General features: G+C 43.4%; 1 protein-coding gene across 5 annotated transcripts in view; it reads left to right on the top strand.

The window, feature by feature from the left end:
• The window catches only part of HECW2 (HECT, C2 and WW domain containing E3 ubiquitin protein ligase 2), a 199,592-nt gene that overhangs the window by 156,163 nt on the left and 24,128 nt on the right, over positions 1-19,301 (top strand). For all 5 annotated transcript variants that reach the window (XM_064158857.1, XM_064158867.1, XM_064158856.1 and 2 more), the window contains 9 exons: positions 356-451; positions 4,037-4,187; positions 4,529-4,632; positions 5,393-5,517; positions 7,559-7,744; positions 11,842-11,976; positions 13,660-13,762; positions 14,758-14,854; positions 17,236-17,319. In XM_064158857.1, coding sequence (XP_064014927.1) covers positions 356-451; positions 4,037-4,187; positions 4,529-4,632; positions 5,393-5,517; positions 7,559-7,744; positions 11,842-11,976; positions 13,660-13,762; positions 14,758-14,854; positions 17,236-17,319 — 1,081 coding nt within the window. The remainder of the gene's footprint in view (positions 1-355; positions 452-4,036; positions 4,188-4,528; positions 4,633-5,392; positions 5,518-7,558; positions 7,745-11,841; positions 11,977-13,659; positions 13,763-14,757; positions 14,855-17,235; positions 17,320-19,301) is intronic.

Below are 19,301 nucleotides of genomic sequence, written 5' to 3'. Positions count from 1 at the left end.
CACAGTGTGGGTGCAGCAAGGAAGGTCAGTGGACAATTTCACCTCTCACTTGCAGCAAGGTTTCTGCAGAGGCCATCTGAAGCTTTGTCCTCATCCCTTGCTGCAATGTGGCACAGGCACATGCTGTTGTTTCTGTGCGCTGACTTCTGCTGGTCACAGGTGCATGTGATGCATGCCGAGTGGTGACATTTCAGGAGTGTACCTGTAATTTATTTTGCCCCTCAAATGGATGACTGTTAGATCCTAAAATACTGTAATCCTGCAGGAGCTTTAGCATGTCTTGTTCACTTTAGAGACAACTCTAGGGCTTCACCACAACGACTGGAAAAATAACTCGTGGGCATTTCATTTCTAGGTTCTCAAGCTAACGGTCATCAGCCCTTGAGGTCGCTGCCTTCGGTACGTCAGGATGTTAGCCGGTACCAGAGAGTGGATGAGGCTCTGCCACCAAGTGAGGTTCTTTATACTTTACTGGGAGAATAGACTGCCTGGATCTCATTACTGAAACCTCATTGTGTTTCCTTTTGAAATGCAAGGACTGAGAATGTACAGCTGAGAAGTTCTGAGTGAGGAGTGCTGATGATGAAGTCTAGTGCTGTGTTGTACAAGGCATTGTGCTCAGTCTGCAAACTGTCAGGATGTGTTAGGATAATTACACCTGGTGAATCCAGACTTGCTAAGTGGCATCTGAGGGGCAGCAGGAAGGCACTGTGCTGCTTTTTCAGCATGCAGTGCAGGTGCTAAGCGCTGTGAGGCACATGGAAAGAGAAGTGTCAGGCACTCCAGAATCTCTGAATACTTCCTATATGGTGATGATTTACAAAGAAATATTCAGCATTTTTAACTCTGCATACTATGTGAAAGGTGTCTGTCTCTGGCTTGCATATTTGAGGCATGGTGAAGATTTTTGAAATAAAATAAACCTGCACACTTAGAGGAGCCTAAATTGGCAGATAAAGTGCAATTTCTCTAATGCATTATGACAAATATGTTGCTCCCACTTGTTGGGCTGATTGCTTTGCTTAGACTAAGGTCAGTGAAAACCTATTTAGTGTTAGGTACTTAAAAAAGGAGAAAAGACTGAAAAGCTGCACAGCTACAGGGCAGACATTACTTTAAAAGTGTCATGGAGGGGATTTCTCTGTTCCTCCCCTGTTAGGGGGAGGTGAGAAATTAATTTGAGGTGGTTTTGATTTTTTATAAAATTATTTATTAAAATTAATATTTACAAATTTACACCACCCCCAACCACTATGAAATCAGGTTCGTTTGCAAAGTTATGAAAATAGCTTTGGGATATATTTACAGGGATTGATTATTAAATGGAATTATCAAATTATTAACAATTATTGACAGAGAGAAATATTTTCTTAGGCTTAATGTCTCTTAACCACTCCAGTGTTTGCCCAGCAAGGGCTGTAACTGTGTGTGCTCTTCAGACAGAGATAACTTATATTACAGAGGAATTGAAGCTTACTTAGGTGTGCTGCTCTTGAGTATTAATCATTAATCACCCTCCCAGGAATCTGTCTCAGCGTGTGCCCAGTGTTTGGGGTCTTGAAGTCTGTCCCAGCTTGCAGGGGAATGATAAGGGTTTTCCCAGTCTTCCCAGTCTCTGGGGTAAATAGAGTTTCTCTAACCTTCTCTCCTGGGGTGACCTCTGCCGCGGAGCTGTTGCTTCTTCTGGATGCCGTGTCCAGGGATGATCAGCCAGCAGGAATTCCAGGTGCAGAAGAAGGATTTGTCCGTGTGGCCTCTGACACGGTCTGGCAGCTAACAGGCTGCGTTTGCAGGTTTGCAGACCATCTGGAAAGGGGTCTGCTGGCTCTGGGTCTTTCCAGAGTTACAGCATAGCTGGCAAGTAGTATTTACGCCGGGCAAGCAGGGTCTATGCCGTGCTGCAGGGAGATTTAACTCCGTAGATGAATCAAGATAGCTCTAGGCTTAGGCAGGGGGCTCTTGGCTCCCCATATATGTATGGTGCAGGCATGAATGTGCTCTGCTTCTCAGAGGGCTCGCAGATAGCTTGACTGCACCTTGAGATCAATGCATGAGGTCTGGGCCTCGGTAATGCTTGCAGGTGAGTGAGGCCTGATCCTGTGTCTAGGCCAATGCCAGCAGGTCAGGGCAGCAAGGTGCTGCTGTGGATCAGAGCTGAGTCTAAATGCTCTAAGCTTCTGAACTGGTAAACAGTCTGGACCGTCTGAACAGACTGAACCTCTGGACGGGCTGAACGTCTGACTGGACTGAACACGTGGTGCTGCTGTGCACCCCTCTTTAAAGGCTCTGGGCCGAGATTCATGGCTCGTTGGACATCTAAAATGACCAATCAGGTTGGCAGTAAGCCAAACCTTGCCCCAATAGGCAATAGAGACATGCCTGGACCCTCCCAATGGGGATTACCTGCCTGGACCTCAGGGGTACACGAGCTGGGCGTGTGTGTGTTACACAGTTTGTTTGCTGCCTCGTGTGTCCCAGCAGAAGAACATGTCTGGGCATGTAGAGGCACGGTGAAGCCACAGTTTTGGGGCTGCTGCCCCTCCACCACAAAAAGAAAAAAAGCTACGGTTACATTTAGACCAACTGAAGTCCAAGGCAAAGCTCTGTTGCTTTAAAGGAGTCAGGAATTCATATATTTATTGTAAAATGAATAGATCCTTATTTCACAGTATGGAATGCCTGCTCAACTGTGATTGGAGAGGGCAACTGGAAGGAGTCTGATAGCAGAACACATGTAATAACTGTGTCTTGGAAAGCCAGAGTGATGAGAAGATTTTGCTCCTTGCTGCTTTTGTTAGAGTCAGTGCATACAACAAATAAGTTCTGTCTGCAGATCCTGCAGTTAATTACCACCACCTCACTATCACACTGTTATGTGTCTCCTGGGCACAATTCTATATAAAATGTTTCAGTTGCATTTTTGTCACTTTTTATCCTGAAAAGACAGAGATCATTATGGGAAGTACTTATGGTAATGAAGCCTGAGGTTTAAATGCTTTGCAATAGACATTAGCTCTTCTTCACTGTCGTGGAGCAGCAGTTGTTAAGGGTTTGTTAAAAAATGTTACTGCAGTGACTAATGTTTTTGCCTGGACTTGCAATATAGAAACCTCTCAAAGACTTTTTCAACTGATGTGCTCAAAGATTTGCATGTTTTCTCCAGTTGCTAATGTCCAAGAATCAGCATGACTGCCCTTACATGAAATATTTTAGTATTTTATTGTTATGTGGCTCCCAGACATGGGCTTCGGATGCTGCTTATTTTATGAGCAGTGATTAGGCAGGCAGTGTTTCTGACTCAAAAAGCTGATTATTTAAGTCCTGTTGAGATGCTGCTGAGCATTAAGGAGCCATATTTGGTTGGGGAAAGGTCCCTCTGCTCTCCTGGTGTGTCTCCATGGTCTTCATGTCCAGTACAGTAGCTGATATTGCAAAATCAATGGATGGCATGATTATTACCACTGGTACAAGGACAGGAAATTTCTCTGGTGTTTTCATAGTTGGCAGTTCTGGAACATATATTTAACAGATGAAAGACTTTGCTGGAGGGATCACTAACCTGTGACATAGGTGCATGTAAATCTAGGATTGGCATCTTCTTTATTACTGTTGCTATTAGCTGGGGGAGAACAGTGACAGGTGCCAGGCTTTGCAAGATGTTTTATTCTTATCCATTGGCATCTTGCACTGGAACAAGCCTTGTGTTGCACCTTCTAGCTATGAGAACTAGACTGTGTCCTGGGATCTTTAAGGGGCTTTTCTGAGACTGTGACTGGTTAGTGTGAAATAGACCAAAAAAGAAATTATTAGATACAGATTCTCCAGGACCTTACCTACAGTGGGGAGTTTTCTTTATGGGATAAAACAGGGAGGAAAGCCATTTCTCTTCAGTATTCAAGTTCTGTGCTGAGCTTATCTTGTACAAGAGAAATAAAAGTTGAAAGAATAGATTCAGTTACAGAAGTAGCAGAGCTAAACTAAAGAATTGAATGAACCCACAGCCCTCCAGAGTTCATGGTGGTTTATTGTTCCTTAGACTGGGAGGCTCGAATTGACAGCCATGGACGGATCTTTTACGTGGACCATGTGAACAGGACAACAACATGGCAGCGACCCACAGCCCCCCCAGCTCCCCAGATTCTCCAGAGGTCAAACTCCATACAGCAAATGGAACAGCTGAATCGCCGGTAAGGATTACCCTGGTGTTGGAGGCTGTAAGGAGTGGTCCATCCTGTGCTTGCAAAGCTGTGCTCACCATGGTAGAGTGAGCATGAGGACAGGGTCACAGCTGCTACTGGCCATGTCTGTTTATTTTAATATGCCTGTCTTTTATTTTGCATAGAGGTTTCTGGGGCTTTTGTGTCCCACCCATGGTCAGAAGCTGTGTGGCTAAAGAAAATCCCCAAGAGTGCTTTTCTGTCGCTGTATGCTACCTTTCACGGGAGAAAAGATGGGCAAGCTCCTTTGGAGCCAGAGCTGGATTGTATTTGCCACATCCTATATATAAAGTTCAGTCTTCTAACCCTAGGTACCAGAGCATCCGAAGAACAATGACTAATGAGAGGCCTGAGGAGCATACAAATGCCGTGGATGGAGCTGGAGAAGAAACTGACTTTCACCATTCTAATGCAGGTTAAGAAAAAAAAAAGAGAGAAAATATTTTTTTCCCCTCTAAAGCAGCTCTTACTTCATAGATAATTTAATGAGAGTGGCATAAGGCAGAAACTGACTTCTGCACCTTGAAAGTCTATCTGAAAGAGTTCAGTGTTGTAGCAAGTGTCACTTAGTGTGTATCTTCAGTTCCTGGTACTGTTGAAAAATCAGTGCACTTCTAAAGTTGCTGGGACAAGACCCAAATGTTTTCTGAGGGTTGAAATGTGGAAAGTACTTCCTTGGCAACCTGTTTCTTCCTCACATAAGCTACTGAAATCTGTGCCAGGATTAGGGCTATGTTAATGGCAGTGATTTTATTTTTAATTACTTATTTTTTAGAGGAGGAATGAAACATTTTTAAACATACCATGACTTTTATATCCATTACTTAGCACTTAAAAAGTATCTTACCTGACAGAGCTGCGGTACAGCAATATAGGCTTGCCACAGGGACCTTCTTCCATCTTATACAGAGGCACAGATTTTGTAACCCAAATAGTTGGCTGTGATTTTTTGTTGTTGTTAATGATTGTACACCAAAGCAACAAGTAGAAGATAGTAAACTAATACTGTGTTAGAAGAGATTTGGGTGCGCTTCCGTGGTGAATACTTAAATCTGAAATGCTTGTGTACCTAATGCTTGGCTTGCTTGTGTGATTCTCATGGGCAGAGTTGTTTGTAGTGATGGTAGTTATTAGAAGTAACTGCTAGAAGTCTTTGTTGTTCACTTTGCTGTTAGATTTTCGAAGAGAGAATGTGCTGCCTCACTCTACCTCCAGATCCAGACTTACTTTATTGCTCCAGTCTCCCCCTGTGAAATTCCTTATCAGCCCAGAGTTCTTTACAGTGCTGCATTCTAACCCTGTGAGTATAGCATCTACAGCTGAAAGACTTTGATAAATGTGTGCTTGAAAATACAAGTGTCTGTGTGCAAAGGTATTGCTTGCATCTTGATGCTAAGATACTGGTAGTGCTTCAGGGAGGCTAGGTAAATTCAAACACCCATCATCATTCCTGGGGATTTTTGAGCTGTGCTCCTGGCTTCTTCAGGTTTTGATTCTCCCTTAAATCTTCATATTTCTTATGACACAAAAATAATTTATTAATCAAAGTAGTAGCCTCTTTGCAGAGGGTGAGAGACAGTCACTGGTCTCCATTTGGACACTGAGCTGTTGACTACAGCTCTCTGAGTGTGGCTATCCAGCCAGTGGCCCACCCCTCAAGTCCATACTTTTCCAGTTAGGTGACCAGGATGTCATGTGGGACAGTGTCAAATACTTTACACAAGTCCAGGTAGATGCCATCAGTTGCTCTTCCCCTGCGCACTGATGCTGTAACTCTATCATAGAAAGCCACCAACTTCATCAGGCATGATTTGCCCTTGGTGAAGCCATGCTGGTTACCACCAGCCACCTCTTCTTCATTGTCGATATGCAAGGCCTTAGCAAGGAGGATCTGCTGCATGACTCTGCCAGGCACAGAGGTTGGACTGACTGGCCTAGAGTTTCTGGGATTCTTCCCTGTTTCCTCTGTTGAAGATGAGGTTGATGTTTCCCTTTTTCCAGCCAGTAGGCACTTCATCAGACTGCCAGAACTTTTCAAGTGTGAGGGACAGTGACTTGAGAAGTTTGTCAGCCAGTGCCCTCAGACCCATGTGTGATGGTTTGGGCTCTTACCTGCCCCCCCACGCTTTTGAATTTGCCCCAGCTAACTCAGATGGGCTCTGGGAATATAAATGAAGCTATTTATTTTACAGCAGCAAATACACAAGCAGCTATTTACAATATATACAGTTATATACAGAAATATACAAAGGATAAACAATACAGAAGCACAACTCCCCTCCCAGAAACCTGAGTCCCCAGGAGGGGCTCTCAAACCACCCCAACACCTGCCCTTGCCCTCTCAACCTTACCCCAGTTCCCAGGAAGAAGAGAGGTGCAGCCAAGAGGTTAGGGAGCAAGGTTAATGAGATGTGACTAGGTCTGAAGGCAAAGGCAGAGTGAACGACAAAATGGAGAATGTTTACTTCTTCTTCCCAGAGTTCTCAGCGTGACTGTGAGCGAAGAGACACAATTGTTTAATTTTTTCACTGCCCATTATCTAGTTCTTTTACCAAAACATTCTAGCTTGCTTCAAACTAGCACACCATGGGTGGCTCTTGTTGGGCCCCATGAACTTGTGCAACTTCAGGTTCTTTAGATGCTCTTGAATCTGCTCTTTGCTTACAGCAAGCAGATTTCCTTTACCCACTCCCTACCTGTGTTCTCTGGAGCTTGAGTGGTACAGCCAGAGCCCTTGCTGGTGAATGCTGAGGCAAAATGGTCACTGAGCACTTCTGCCTTCCCCCCTGTCCTGTATGTGACTCCTTTTATTTAAAGTTTTCTTTTTTCTCTGCCACTTTAAATATGTTACCCATGAGCATGCAACGACAGGGCGTTTTGGACAAAGCAGTAGGTGGAAACAGCCTTTCTCTGTAGCTGTGATCCGTTCTACCAGCTCTCCTGGAGGAACCTTCCAGCATCATTGCTTTCTTCTATGGCTGCATTTAGCTCATTGCTCCAGAAATAAGAAAATCCTTAGGAGATGTCTCCTTTGAAAGTACTTTTAATGTTGCAGGATTCTTCACAGTTCCCAGGACAAGGGCGGTGAGTGCAGTCTGTCAGGCTTTGCAAAGTGAGTCGGTTACCAGCTTCTGTACATCTGAAGCAAAATTAGAAACACCAAACATTTATCTCAAAATCTTCTCCCAAAGAACCACATTTTCATGCCCTTATGGCTTAGTTGGAGATAACGTCTGAGGTTTTACAGCCGATGAGGTGATCTGTCTGCAGTGGAAATCTTGCCCTTTTGTCATATGGAGCACCACCTCCTTTCACAGCATCTCCTGTTGTCTCCTTCCCAGAGTGCCTACCGCATGTTTACAAACAACACGTGTCTGAAGCACATGATCACCAAAGTCCGGCGGGACACCCACCACTTCGAGCGCTACCAGCACAACCGGGACTTGGTGGGCTTCCTCAACATGTTTGCTAACAAACAGCTGGAGCTGCCGAGGGGATGGGAGATGAAACACGACCATCAGGGGAAGGTAACTGTAATATATCCGTAGCTGTCACTCTTGAGCGCTTGGTCGTGGATGTTGCCATGTCAGGACTTGGCTGGCTGCTCTTAACAAGAGCATGAGAGTGCACAGTTCTGCAGGTGTAAAAGGTGTGCATGCTCCTCTGCTTTTGCCAAGGGAGGATTGGAACTTCTCATCTCTGCTGACAGCATTATCTGAAAGGAGGAGATCAATAAGTGGATACTGATCAATATTCACTTAATAATAAGTAAAACTGCTAGAAAAATTACAGCCATTTCACAGTTCTATAACTTGCTTAATTCCCTTTAGATGTTCAAAACTTCTTTGGAGAAAAGTTGCCTCCTTGTGTCAGTGCAGGCACTCAGCAAAGTGCTGTCGAGTTTTGCCTGTGTGCTCCTGAGATTGTCTAGATCTGAAGTTACATTATTACTGTTTTCTGACTTTTACTTAGTTACTATTCAAACATTTGTATCAGAATTTTTTCTTAACAGTCTGTGTTTCCTTTGAGCTCTTTTTCTGTCCTTCTTCAGCCTCAAAGTCTTGACTGGGATTTGTTAAGGTGCATTATTTGCATGTTTTTTGCTTAGAGCTGTTTTACTAGGCGAGTCCTCCATTCAAATGCTAAGTAGGTCCAGCCAGTTTATGAGATAAAATGCATGCACTTAAGATTGGGGTAGCTCTGGGAGTGATCATTCTGTTGGCTGTGTGTATAATATCTAGAATATCATCTATCATCTTCTTTGTGCACTAGGAGGGTTAAAAATAGACTGATTACCATGTGAGGAAGTGATAAGGCCATCGGTTGGTGTGAGGAGTCTTAATTAGGATTATAGGCCTATTAAGCTTCTCAATCCTTATGTTATCAGTCTTGATATGGTTAGCTGTGAGTGTGCCCATAAAAGGTGATCTGGATGTTTGAAAAGATTACAGACAGATTCCAAACTGAAGAGTGGGACCAGTGCCTGAGACTTGTTTTCTTCTTGAGCTCATTTCCTCTGGAAAGCACTGTACTTTCTCATTAGAAACACAATTAGGAATGTGCACTTGTGCAGATCCTGTTCTTTGCCTCCTCACTCTTTCCTGGATTAACTCATCCTTTCTCTGTCCAGTTCTTCAGAGGCCAGTTTTCTCCTGCAGAATACAGCAATTTTCGATAGGCACTCTGTAGAGAGAATGAGAATTGAGTTTTTGGTTACAGTGATACCACCATAGCAGTAGTCAGCGAGAGGAAGTGCTGAGTAAATCCCCCTTGGGTTTTCTTCACTGTGAATTCGGCTAGTGGTGTTCATTTTGGTTATGTTGAATTGTCTGTGTCACAAATAGCACTTGTGGCCATAGAAAACCCTGTTCAGTACTCAAGAGGTGGTGATTAGTACATGGTGAGACTAGTGCTTGGAGAGAACAAATCTGAACTCCCTTCAGAGTAAAATCTGGTTGTCCACCCCTCTTTGATTCCTCAGTGTATTTGCTACAGTAGATAGAAATTCATTTGGCATGCAGTTCTCCCTAGAAAGTCCATCATGACTAAGATGTAGTGTCTGATTGGCATTACTGATGAGCCTTCATCAGACACTGGCCACAGGGAGGCAGGAGACTGCTGGAAAAGACAGTGACAGGAAGCAGAGTTGAGGCCAGAGAGATCTAGTCTGCTAGCTTGGAAGCTCTGCTCACATGTACTATACAGGTGGAGGCCCCAGCACACGTGGCACTATGTGAGAGCACAGGTTTGTATTTTAAAGCCAGATGCAAGTGTCTGTACTTTTTAATGGTATCCTTGCAAGATCTACCAAGACACAACAAAATATTTTAGGACATTTCTCTCTTTTTTTTTTTTTTTTCTTTCTACAATGAGAGAATCTCTCATCAGTTACTGTGATCTTCAGGCTGAAGAGAAGATATTTTAGCAAGCTTTGTAGGCTTTAATTGGGAAGATAACTTGGGAAAGTATCTGTGCTTAACAGGCCAAATGTACTTTTGGCACTACCTATCTTGTGTCATCCTCCTTAAGCATCACAAATGTATGGCTCATAGCTAGGCAGGAGTTACAAGAGGAATCTTTTTGAAAGGAGACTGAGCCACACATTATTTTGACCTGTGGGCCAATGTCCAGAACTCAAAGCCTTGAAACTCCAGTGATTGCCTTCACCCAAGCTTTCACTGGTGACACATGCTTTATTTTGCTGGCCTGCAAGCCTTCATATTTAATGAGACACAATTTCTGTAAGTTAATGTTTACACCTAAGTGTTTATATAAATGTAGTGCTGAAGAACACTGCCTGCAATGTTAGATTGCTGTGTAAACTCAAAGGGCTGTGAAACACAACTCTAGGTAATACTTTCTCCTATACTGAACCACTGTCTTTTTCTTTCCAAGTGATTTTACAGCATAATGTTGACTTAATGAAATCAACCTGTGTTTTAATGAAAGTACTTCACATCTTACAAGTAAACGTAGACCAGACTAGAGAAAATAGCAGATAGAGGGATACACTTGTACTGCAGGTGATGTCATGGTTTGTCAAGGTGAACATGTCCTGCACCAGCCTCAGTTGTTGCAATTGAAATTGCATTTATTGCATAGAAATGATAATTTCTGACCCATGGAGCAGTCAGTTTCGCTTCACGTCTGTGACTATGTTAGATGATCAATCCAGAGTTCTGCCTTAAGGTTCTGTTGGTGTGATTCCTTGCTCACAGGCACAGGCTACAGGTATAGACAATCACTGTTAGGGTTTTAGGAGGCTTCCTGCAGTGTTACTAAGGTTTTACAACTTCAGTGTCCCTTCATATGCTTTTCCCTTGGCAATATGAACGTTTTCTCCCACCACAAAATATAATATTTAGTTTCTGCACAGCATGACACACTGGTCTGTCTGCCTACCTTCATACTGGCCATACCAAGCAGCCTGAAACAATCATTTCATGTGTACTATAAGCTGGCGTAGCTGCCAGAAGAACCAGTTCTGCTTTCCTCTTGTCCCTGGTGGGCTGACCAGGGTTAGAGGAAACAGCAGGCAGAGGGCCAAAAAGAGTGATTTTTTGCCTGAACCAGCTGCCCAGCTAGGTTCACTGCCTGGATACACAAACACTTGTGCCAGTACAAAGCAGGAAGGGTGCTCAAAGGCTGGGACAAGTGGTCAGAATGGGGGAAGGTGAGGATGTTTCTTTTGCTGGTACTGCAGGCCCAAATTATTTGTGAAACTGTGGTCAGAGTACCTCATGGATATCCAAACACAGAAGTAGCTCCCACAGTCCCTGACCACCTCTCTGCTGATCCAGAGCTCTTAATTCCTCAAACCAGATATCACTTTCCTGTAACTTGCCTGCTCAAAACCAGAATCTTTTTTTTGGCCACTTGTACATTCCCAGAACTGCGACTGAAAAAAGCCAAACATGCTGAAATAGAGCAGTGCTGGTTTCCAAGTGCAACACTAACACTAGAAAGAGCTTAAATTTCAGTGCTTAGAAATGTTTTTTTTTTGTATGGATTGGACAGAATTGGATGAGATTTTAATTTTCTGGTATACAGTCTCCTGTGACCTTGCTGTCAGCAGCTGTCTGGCCACTCTATGGAAGTTCTCACCAGCTGCCTGGTTTGAATGTTTGTTGGCATCATCTTTGTACCCCTGACTGACCTTCTTTTGGTTTGAAGGTTAGGAAACATAAGACAGCAAAATCACCTGCTGGCCTGCAGTCGTGGTTCATCACTGGCATATATACAACCACTTCTGTTCACGGTTATGTAGTGAATAGTTCACAAAAGGGACTGACTTTGCCACTTAATGCCATGGGGGAATGAAAGGGACAATACATCAGGGTTACTGCTATTAACATTTCAGTTTTCTTGACAGTCTTCTGATGCTTGTCAGCTGAGAATTTCAAAGGGCATGAACAAGGCATGGCATTAAAGAATCCATTCGTTTGGTGAGATGGAAAACTCTTATCCCTGTTCCACCAAAGGGAAGCCCGAGGCACACTAATGTGCATAAGATCTTTCCAAAGCCTCACATCAGCAGAACAGAACCTAGATCCTGAATAAACGTTAACCTCTGAAACTGAAAATTAGTATTTGCTCTAAATCCTTTCTCCCCTTCCTTCTCCAGGCTTTCTTTGTTGACCACAACTCTCGCACCACCACGTTCATTGACCCCCGGCTCCCCTTGCAGAGCAGCAGGCCCACTAGTGCGTTAGTCCATCGGCAGCACCTAACGAGACAGCGCAGCCACAGTGCTGGGGAGGTAAGCTGAGTCTATGTCTTCTCTGCCAGTATCTTCCTCTTTCTTACTGTTCTGCTCACAACTCCATCTTGTGAAGAGCATGATTCCTCTGTAGGCATACAGCACTCATCTATAAAGATTTGTGGCCTTATTTGCTAGCTGTTGAAATGTCCAACTGCAGAGGGGAAACACCAGACAGTGTTCAGTAACCCCATCAATTAGAGGAGAGCATCTGATGACAGACTACCAGTATCTGTAGCCTGCCTTTCACTTTCAGACTGTGTATTGTTTTCTGCTCAGTATGTTGATAGAACTCTGCAAAGAATTGTGAGAAGTGCACAAGTTGGTGTCCACCCAGATGTGCACCTTTCTGAACTACTCCCATGTAGAGACCTGTCAGACTGTTGTATGCATTGGCATATGTACTTGGTCTCTGCTTTCTGCTTTTTTTTATCAGTTTGGTGATGTGGTGCAGGCCATGATGTCTTACAACATTACAGTGATGCAATGGTGCTCATATGCATGCATCTGAACACTACTTTTCCTTCTGTGTTTGTGGCTTAAGTATTGCAAGAAATTAATCCTTCATGAAAAGAACGCTCAAGATACTTTCTTTGGATTTACCTTGCCACGAATGTTGGTGTTCTGAAGCCACTGACCCAGTTTTGACAAGGAGATGCTCTAAAGCAACCACAACCAGTGCAAGGAATGCCTTTTTAGCTGAAGCTGAGCTGCAGTGTGAAGCTGGAGCTAAAAATAATGGCATTCCATTTCCAGCACAGTGCCTGCAGGGAATATTTCTTCATTTTTCAGAGAGTATTATCAGGGAGCACAAAGATCTCAGGAGATATCTCAGAACTTTTGCCCCTTTGTGATTTCAGATCCTGGATTTAAAAACAACCTTTGTATTCGTTGATCTTTTTCAGTTAGATATTTTAGAGTTCTTTGAAGCTGAAGTGCAGTTCAAATGCTGACCGTTAACATGGCAACAGAGGAACTGAGAAGTGAATACAAAGGTCCAAGAGGATGAAGAGAGGTTGAACACAATGTTTTACACAGAAATTACTGACTCTGTGGAAGTGACTGAAGCCTCAGCACACAGAAAACTGCAGGAGTTGCCCTGACATCACAGATGCTACTAGGGACGATTTTACATTGTGGTTCTACCCTAAAAAGCATTTCTAGGCACTATTTTTTTTTCAATCCCGGTAGATAAACACATGCTCCAGCACCTCAATGTCCTTGGAGCAAGAGACCCAAAACTGAATGCAGTATTCAAGGTGTGTCCTCACCAGTGCAGAGTACAGGGGCATGACTGCTTCCCTGGTCCTGTTGGTCACAGCGTTCCTCATCCAGGCCAGGATAATGGTGGCTTTCTTGGATGCCTGGACACATTGCTAGCTCATGTTCAGCTGCCTGTCACCAGCACGCTCACATTCTTTTCTGCCAGGCAACTATCCAGCCACTCTTCCCTAAACCTGGGGTGTTCATGGGGTCGTTGTGACCCAAGTACATGACGCAGCATTTGACTTTGTTAAACCTCATACAATGTCATGGAACACAGCCTCCTGCTGCTGCAGTGCTTACTGGGGACAACAGTGTGTGTACATGCTCAGTTTGAAGCCATGTGAGTTCTTACTTTCATGTACCAGAGAACATCTGCTGGCATAGAAATGTCGATTGTGGTTGTTTGCACTTTTTCAGGTTGGAGAGGACTCTCGTCACTCAGGACCACCAGTTCTGCCAAGACCATCTAGCACATTTAATACAGTCAGCAGAGCTCAGTACCAAGATGTGGTTCCAGTGGGTATGTCAAGAGACAATCTCTGTGACTCTATGGTGTTGCTGTGTGCTGCTGGGTTTTTGTTGGTGAGGGTAGAAGTTAGCAATTTTTATGATTTACTTCTGTCCATCAGCACTTCTCAGCTGCCGATTTGCAACCTGCAGCAATAATACTGAAAAGTGTCTGTGCAGACCCAAGTAACTGCTGTAAAATTACTACCTCCCTAGCTTCACTTACTTCATGCAGTGACAGGAGGAGTTGAAACCAGCAAGGCAAGTTGTGTCCTAATTGGACTCTGTATGCCCAGTGATTTCTGTACAATTTCTGAGCATCTATTTTGGCTGGATTCCAGAAGTGTTAATCAGCTTGGAATTAGTCATTAGCTTAAATTCTGTTCTCAGTTACATACACACAAAGTTTTAGTGGCTTTTGTGCCACCAAGAGGATCATTGAGCTTATTGAATCCAACAGCTGTCACACTGTGCTGAATCAAGAGAAGTGAATCCGATTGACTCTCAGGGGCTCTTTGTACTGTGGTGTGTTTAGGTGGAAATCTCTGCTCACTGGAATCCTTCCCCTTGCCATGAGCAGGGACTATATACAGCAGTCTCAGCAATCAGGGAGGATTTGATAAGGGTGTTTCAAGTGACTGGTTTGAGAATGGATTTTTGTGCAGTGAAAACCAAGGTCCCTGTGATTTTATTGTAGCAATGACTATTCTAGTTCCACCTTAGCTAGTGTGAGTGAGAAAATAGAAAACACAGTTTGCTGAGAGAATTAAAGCTGTTAACAGTAGGAGGAATGTGTCACAATGAGATTCATTTCATAACCAAGAAGCATATTCCTGAAGTGATAGTAGAGTCAGTAGCCTTACATGAAAAAGCATTCACACAATACTGCTAAAATTCGAATTGAGGAGCTGAAGTCTGTTGCCATTATTGTTAAATGCTCAGGAGGAGTGCAGTCCTCTCTTTTAACATCTCCTTGTTTCAGCATGGTGTTTTTGTTGACATTTTCAGCTTACAATGACAAGATTGTTGCATTTCTGCGGCAGCCCAATATCTTTGAAATTCTACAAGAGCGTCAGCCAGATCTTACCAGGAATCATTCACTCAGGTAACAAAGTCAGTGGTCCCATTTCACACAAAATGCTAAGGAGAATTAGCCCTTTCCTGTAAAATTAGCTATGGAACAAACAAGTTGTAGACTTGTAGCCTATGAGACTCAATCTGTCAGAAATAGTTTTGTACTGTGTTCTTGTGTAACTGCCTGAAGTCAAATATAGGAGAACAGAAGTAATGTGTTATTACCAAGTAACGGTGCCCACAAGAAGGTGATTGGAACAACTGGTGTGGGAGATCTGCTGGTCCTCAGAATGTGCCAAGGGAGCTGGATGCCATGGCACATGTGCTCATCCATTGGAGTGTGTGCATAGCTTGGCAGCCTCAGGGGGAATGGAATTTGGTTTTGTCCTGCTCTTCTCAATGCACGTTAACAGAAGGGCTGTCCTGATCGAATAACCTTGGAGGCAGTTTGACATCAGTCAGAATTTTAGTGTTTCTCCACAACATACAAAATTAGTATCTGTGAGTTTTTATGTAGCCCAATAAGATCTGGGGAAAGAGGATATCTGACTGTTACATAGTTATTGCACTTCCCAGAGAGTGATGAAAAGTAACATCCAACAAGTGGCAAGATCTCTCTTAAAGTGTATCCCGTGCAAAGCTGCTTTAATTCATACGCCTGAATGTAAAGGATGGAGTCACTAACAATTTCAGTACTTGTGACTAGGTTGAGCAGTCTGGTCTAGTAGGAGGTTTCCTACTAGACATGGCAGAGGGGTTTGGAACTAGGTGATCTCTAAGATCCCTTTCAACCTAATCCATTCTATGATTAGGCTCATATGGGGTGCATTAAGAAGAGTGTCAGGGGAGGTTCTCCTTCTCTCTACGCTGCCTCAGTGAGGCTGCACCGGAAATATTGTGTCCAGTTTTGGACTCTCCAGTTCAAGAGGAACAGGGAAGTACTGCAGAGAGTCCAGCAGAGAGGGCTGTGAAGAAGATGAAGTGGCTGGAGCATCTCCCTGACAAGGAGAGGCTGAGAGACCTGGGGCTGTTTAGCCTGGAAGAGAGAAGTCAGAGAGGGCATCTTCTCAATGCATATAAATATCTAAAGGGTAGAGGTCATGAGGATGGGGCTGGGCTCTTCTAAGTGGTGGCCAGTGATAGAGCAAGAGACAAGGAGTACAAGCTAGAACACAGGAAGTTTCACTTGGCCTGAAGGAGAAACTCCATTACTTTGAAGATGCCAGGCTGCCCAGAGAGGCTGCAGAGTCTCATTCTGTGGAAAATTTCCAAACCCACCCAGACATACTGATCCTGAACAATCTGATCTAGGTGTACCTGCTTTGGCAGGGGTGTTGGACTAAATCATCTCCAGAGGTCTCTTCCAATCCCCACCATTCTGCGATCATATGGTTCTATGACTACATCTATTCCTGCACCCTTAAGTTAGATGCTGACATTAAATTTGATGCATAGCAGCCAGGACTCAGTTTTTTTCCTTCTCATAGTGTGACTTAATGAACTTACAAATTCCCAGAATTCAGTAGGCTGCCCTGTTTTGCATTTTCCTTAAGCATCATGTTGTAACAAGTTTTGTGATGAGGCTTCTGTATTAAAGTTTTGGGTTACCCTCTAAATAAATTGTAGCTGTCTATAGTGACATACTAGAAAAACACACATTCTCTAGAAAGTAGAGAGAAAAAGAGGGAAATAAATCTCTGGGGTTCTTGGCCTATCAAAACAGTTCTTGTGCTGCACCTGTGCTGCACCTGTAGCACTATAGGCAAGTTTGTCACACCAGACTTGGTTTGAAATGTGAGCACATGAACCTCTTGGGAAATGGCATACAATTTCTGATTATTAGTAGTTTTGTTATCCTTTTTGCCTAAAAATCTGTGTTTTACCACGAGTTTTGGATGCCTAGAGATCCCATCAAAGTTGACTAAATGGGATGTGGGAGCAAGGGTGTCTTCATGTGCCTTAGTGGGGCAGGGATGGTGAGAAGTAGTACAAGGGTTTTTCTGAAAGAAAATGCAATGTGGTACAACCTCTCTCTCTTTTAAGATGGCAGGTGTCCATTGTAAAATATGGCTTGCATTTGTACACAGGCTCAGAAAAAAGCAGTCCCTCTTTAAACAGCTCACTTTCCAAACAGCAGTGTCCTGCAGGGCTCAAAATATTGCTTGGGGTTCAGGAATATCACTAGTGAGAGCTCGAAGGATTATTTGGTTTATTAGTAATTGCATGGCTGTGCTGCCTGAAGCAGCCTGAGGATGGAGGAGATGAGAGCAGCAGGAGAATCATTCCTCAGAAGAAATTAGATGTTTGCTTGTAGTGTTTTGCTGCTCACATGGCCATGCTGTGGCAGGGGAGAAGATGGTTTCTGAAATGCAAAAGTGTAACTCGGAGGTTGGTTCTTTTTTGCGTGCGTAGGGAGAAGATCCAGTTCATCCGGACAGAGGGAACACCTGGGCTGGTGCGTTTATCCAGTGATGCAGACCTTGTCATGTTACTCAGGTAGGCACTGCTACTCTCATCACACCTCTGGAACATGCTGTGGCAGCTGCTGAGGAGCCTTTCAGTGAGAAGTGTGTGCTGATTTAGCGCCCTCTTAACTACTTGGCCTTGCAGCTGGGACAGCTACAGCTCAAGCATCAGGTTCTTAATTGTCATCATATTCAGTCTGTAGATGGTAGTTGGAAGTCACAGATTTTTTTCATAGGAGTGCTGGGATGTGATATTTTGTCTGAGGAAAGTCAAGTGCGGGAGTGCTGTGCTTGTGATGTATATGAGTTTCCCCAGACCACCTTCTCTTGTCCTGTTGCAGGCAGCTGGATAGTACAGTTTAGACCTCTCAGCAAGAATGTGCTGCCTTCTGCTTTAAGAATGCATCTTCTAGAGATGTGCTTTTATTACTTAATGCCATGCTGTGTCTTCACTGCCCTGAAATCAGGAAGGGGTTTTGCTAGACTTCAATCCTTGTGTCTCTGTGTTGTTTTCCCATCCATTTTAAAAGTTCACCAAGAAGTTAAGAAGTACATTAAGAACAATCCAGTGGAATAGGATTGGCATAAGTAGTAGTATTCTGAGGTCAGGTTGCGTAATGACTATTTGGTCCTTAAATATCTGAATTAATTAGAGCTCTAAAAGAATCATTTTGAAGCTGTGCTGAAGCTTTTTTGAAACATGCATATTGTTTCTTAAAAAAACCTTTTTAAGATTTTTATTTTGATCAGTAACATTTGGGTATGACACAGGTTTTACACAGAAAAAGATAGCTTCAGCTATTTGCTCTTCAGATTTTATCACTGCTCTTTGGTTTTTGTTCCCTCAGGTGTTCTATTAACAGTAAAGACTGCAGATAATCCTTACAGTGAAAATAAACCAAATTCAAGATTTTGATTGTGATCTTTCTTTTTGTGATGGTTTGGGTGCTCCCTGCCCCCCCACACTTTGGAAATCACCCAGACTAGACTCAGCTGGCTCTGGAAATTGACTGAAGCTTATATTTACAGCTTAGCACAATATACAAGCAGGTATTTACAGTATATACATTTAGATACAGAAATATACAAGCTAAAAGGCAATACAGAAACACAACTCCCCTCCCAGAAATCTGAGTCCTCAGGAGGGGCTCCCAACTGCCCTTCCACCTTCTCCCACCCTTCTACCTTACCTCAGATGATGCCTTATGCCCCAATGAAGAATGGAGGGTCTGCCAGGGGGGTTAGGAAGCAAGTGGATTAATCAGAGAGACAGTAGGTGAGGTTAGAGAGAAATGCAGCCTAGAGCCCAGGCAATGCCCAAATGCCTTATCTGCGTTTTTACTCTTGTTCTTATAGCTCTCAGCGTGCCTATGAGTGAAGCAGACATCACCATTGTTTCCCTTTCACAGCCTGTAATCTAGTTCTTCTCACCAAAACATTCTAGCTAGCTTCAAACTAGCACACTTTTGTGGCAAAACAATAATAAGCATAACTGATTTTGAAGGGGAAAGTAGTAGCCAGTGCCTCTTTGGAATAACTTTCTCATATTCTTCAGATTATGTTTCTCTTAATATATATACTTTCCCAGAAAAATCTGTAGTTGTGTAGTCTCATTTAAGGATCTTCTTCCCATTTCATTAAGAATCTAATAGTACTGAGGACATATTGTTGATAAAAGGTTATCTGTCCATCCATTAGGTTGTGAAAATGTTGGATGTTAAGCCTCAAGACTAGATTGAGTTATTGTGAGCTTACTGCAAGTACATATTGATGTAAACCCAAAGGTGGGTCAAGTTAAAATAGTGTTGCACTGAGATGATGGAATCTGTTTTCTCACCATCATTCAGACTTGGTGGGGTTTTATTTTTAGCAGTACCTTCTAGCAGGGTGTCACTGTGACCCTTCTCTGAGAAATCCTGAACAGCCAGCACTCTAATCATAATGACTCAAATCTTCCTGGGGCTCGGGGCAGTTTGGTTCTGTATATAGCTTGACTGGTTGGGTGACCCATTT

Source organism: Pogoniulus pusillus, chromosome 2, assembly GCF_015220805.1.
Source record: "Pogoniulus pusillus isolate bPogPus1 chromosome 2, bPogPus1.pri, whole genome shotgun sequence".
Lineage (NCBI taxonomy): Eukaryota > Metazoa > Chordata > Aves > Piciformes > Lybiidae > Pogoniulus > Pogoniulus pusillus.
Note: the sequence above shows the minus strand (reverse complement) of the source record. Positions and strands in the feature narration are given on the sequence as shown.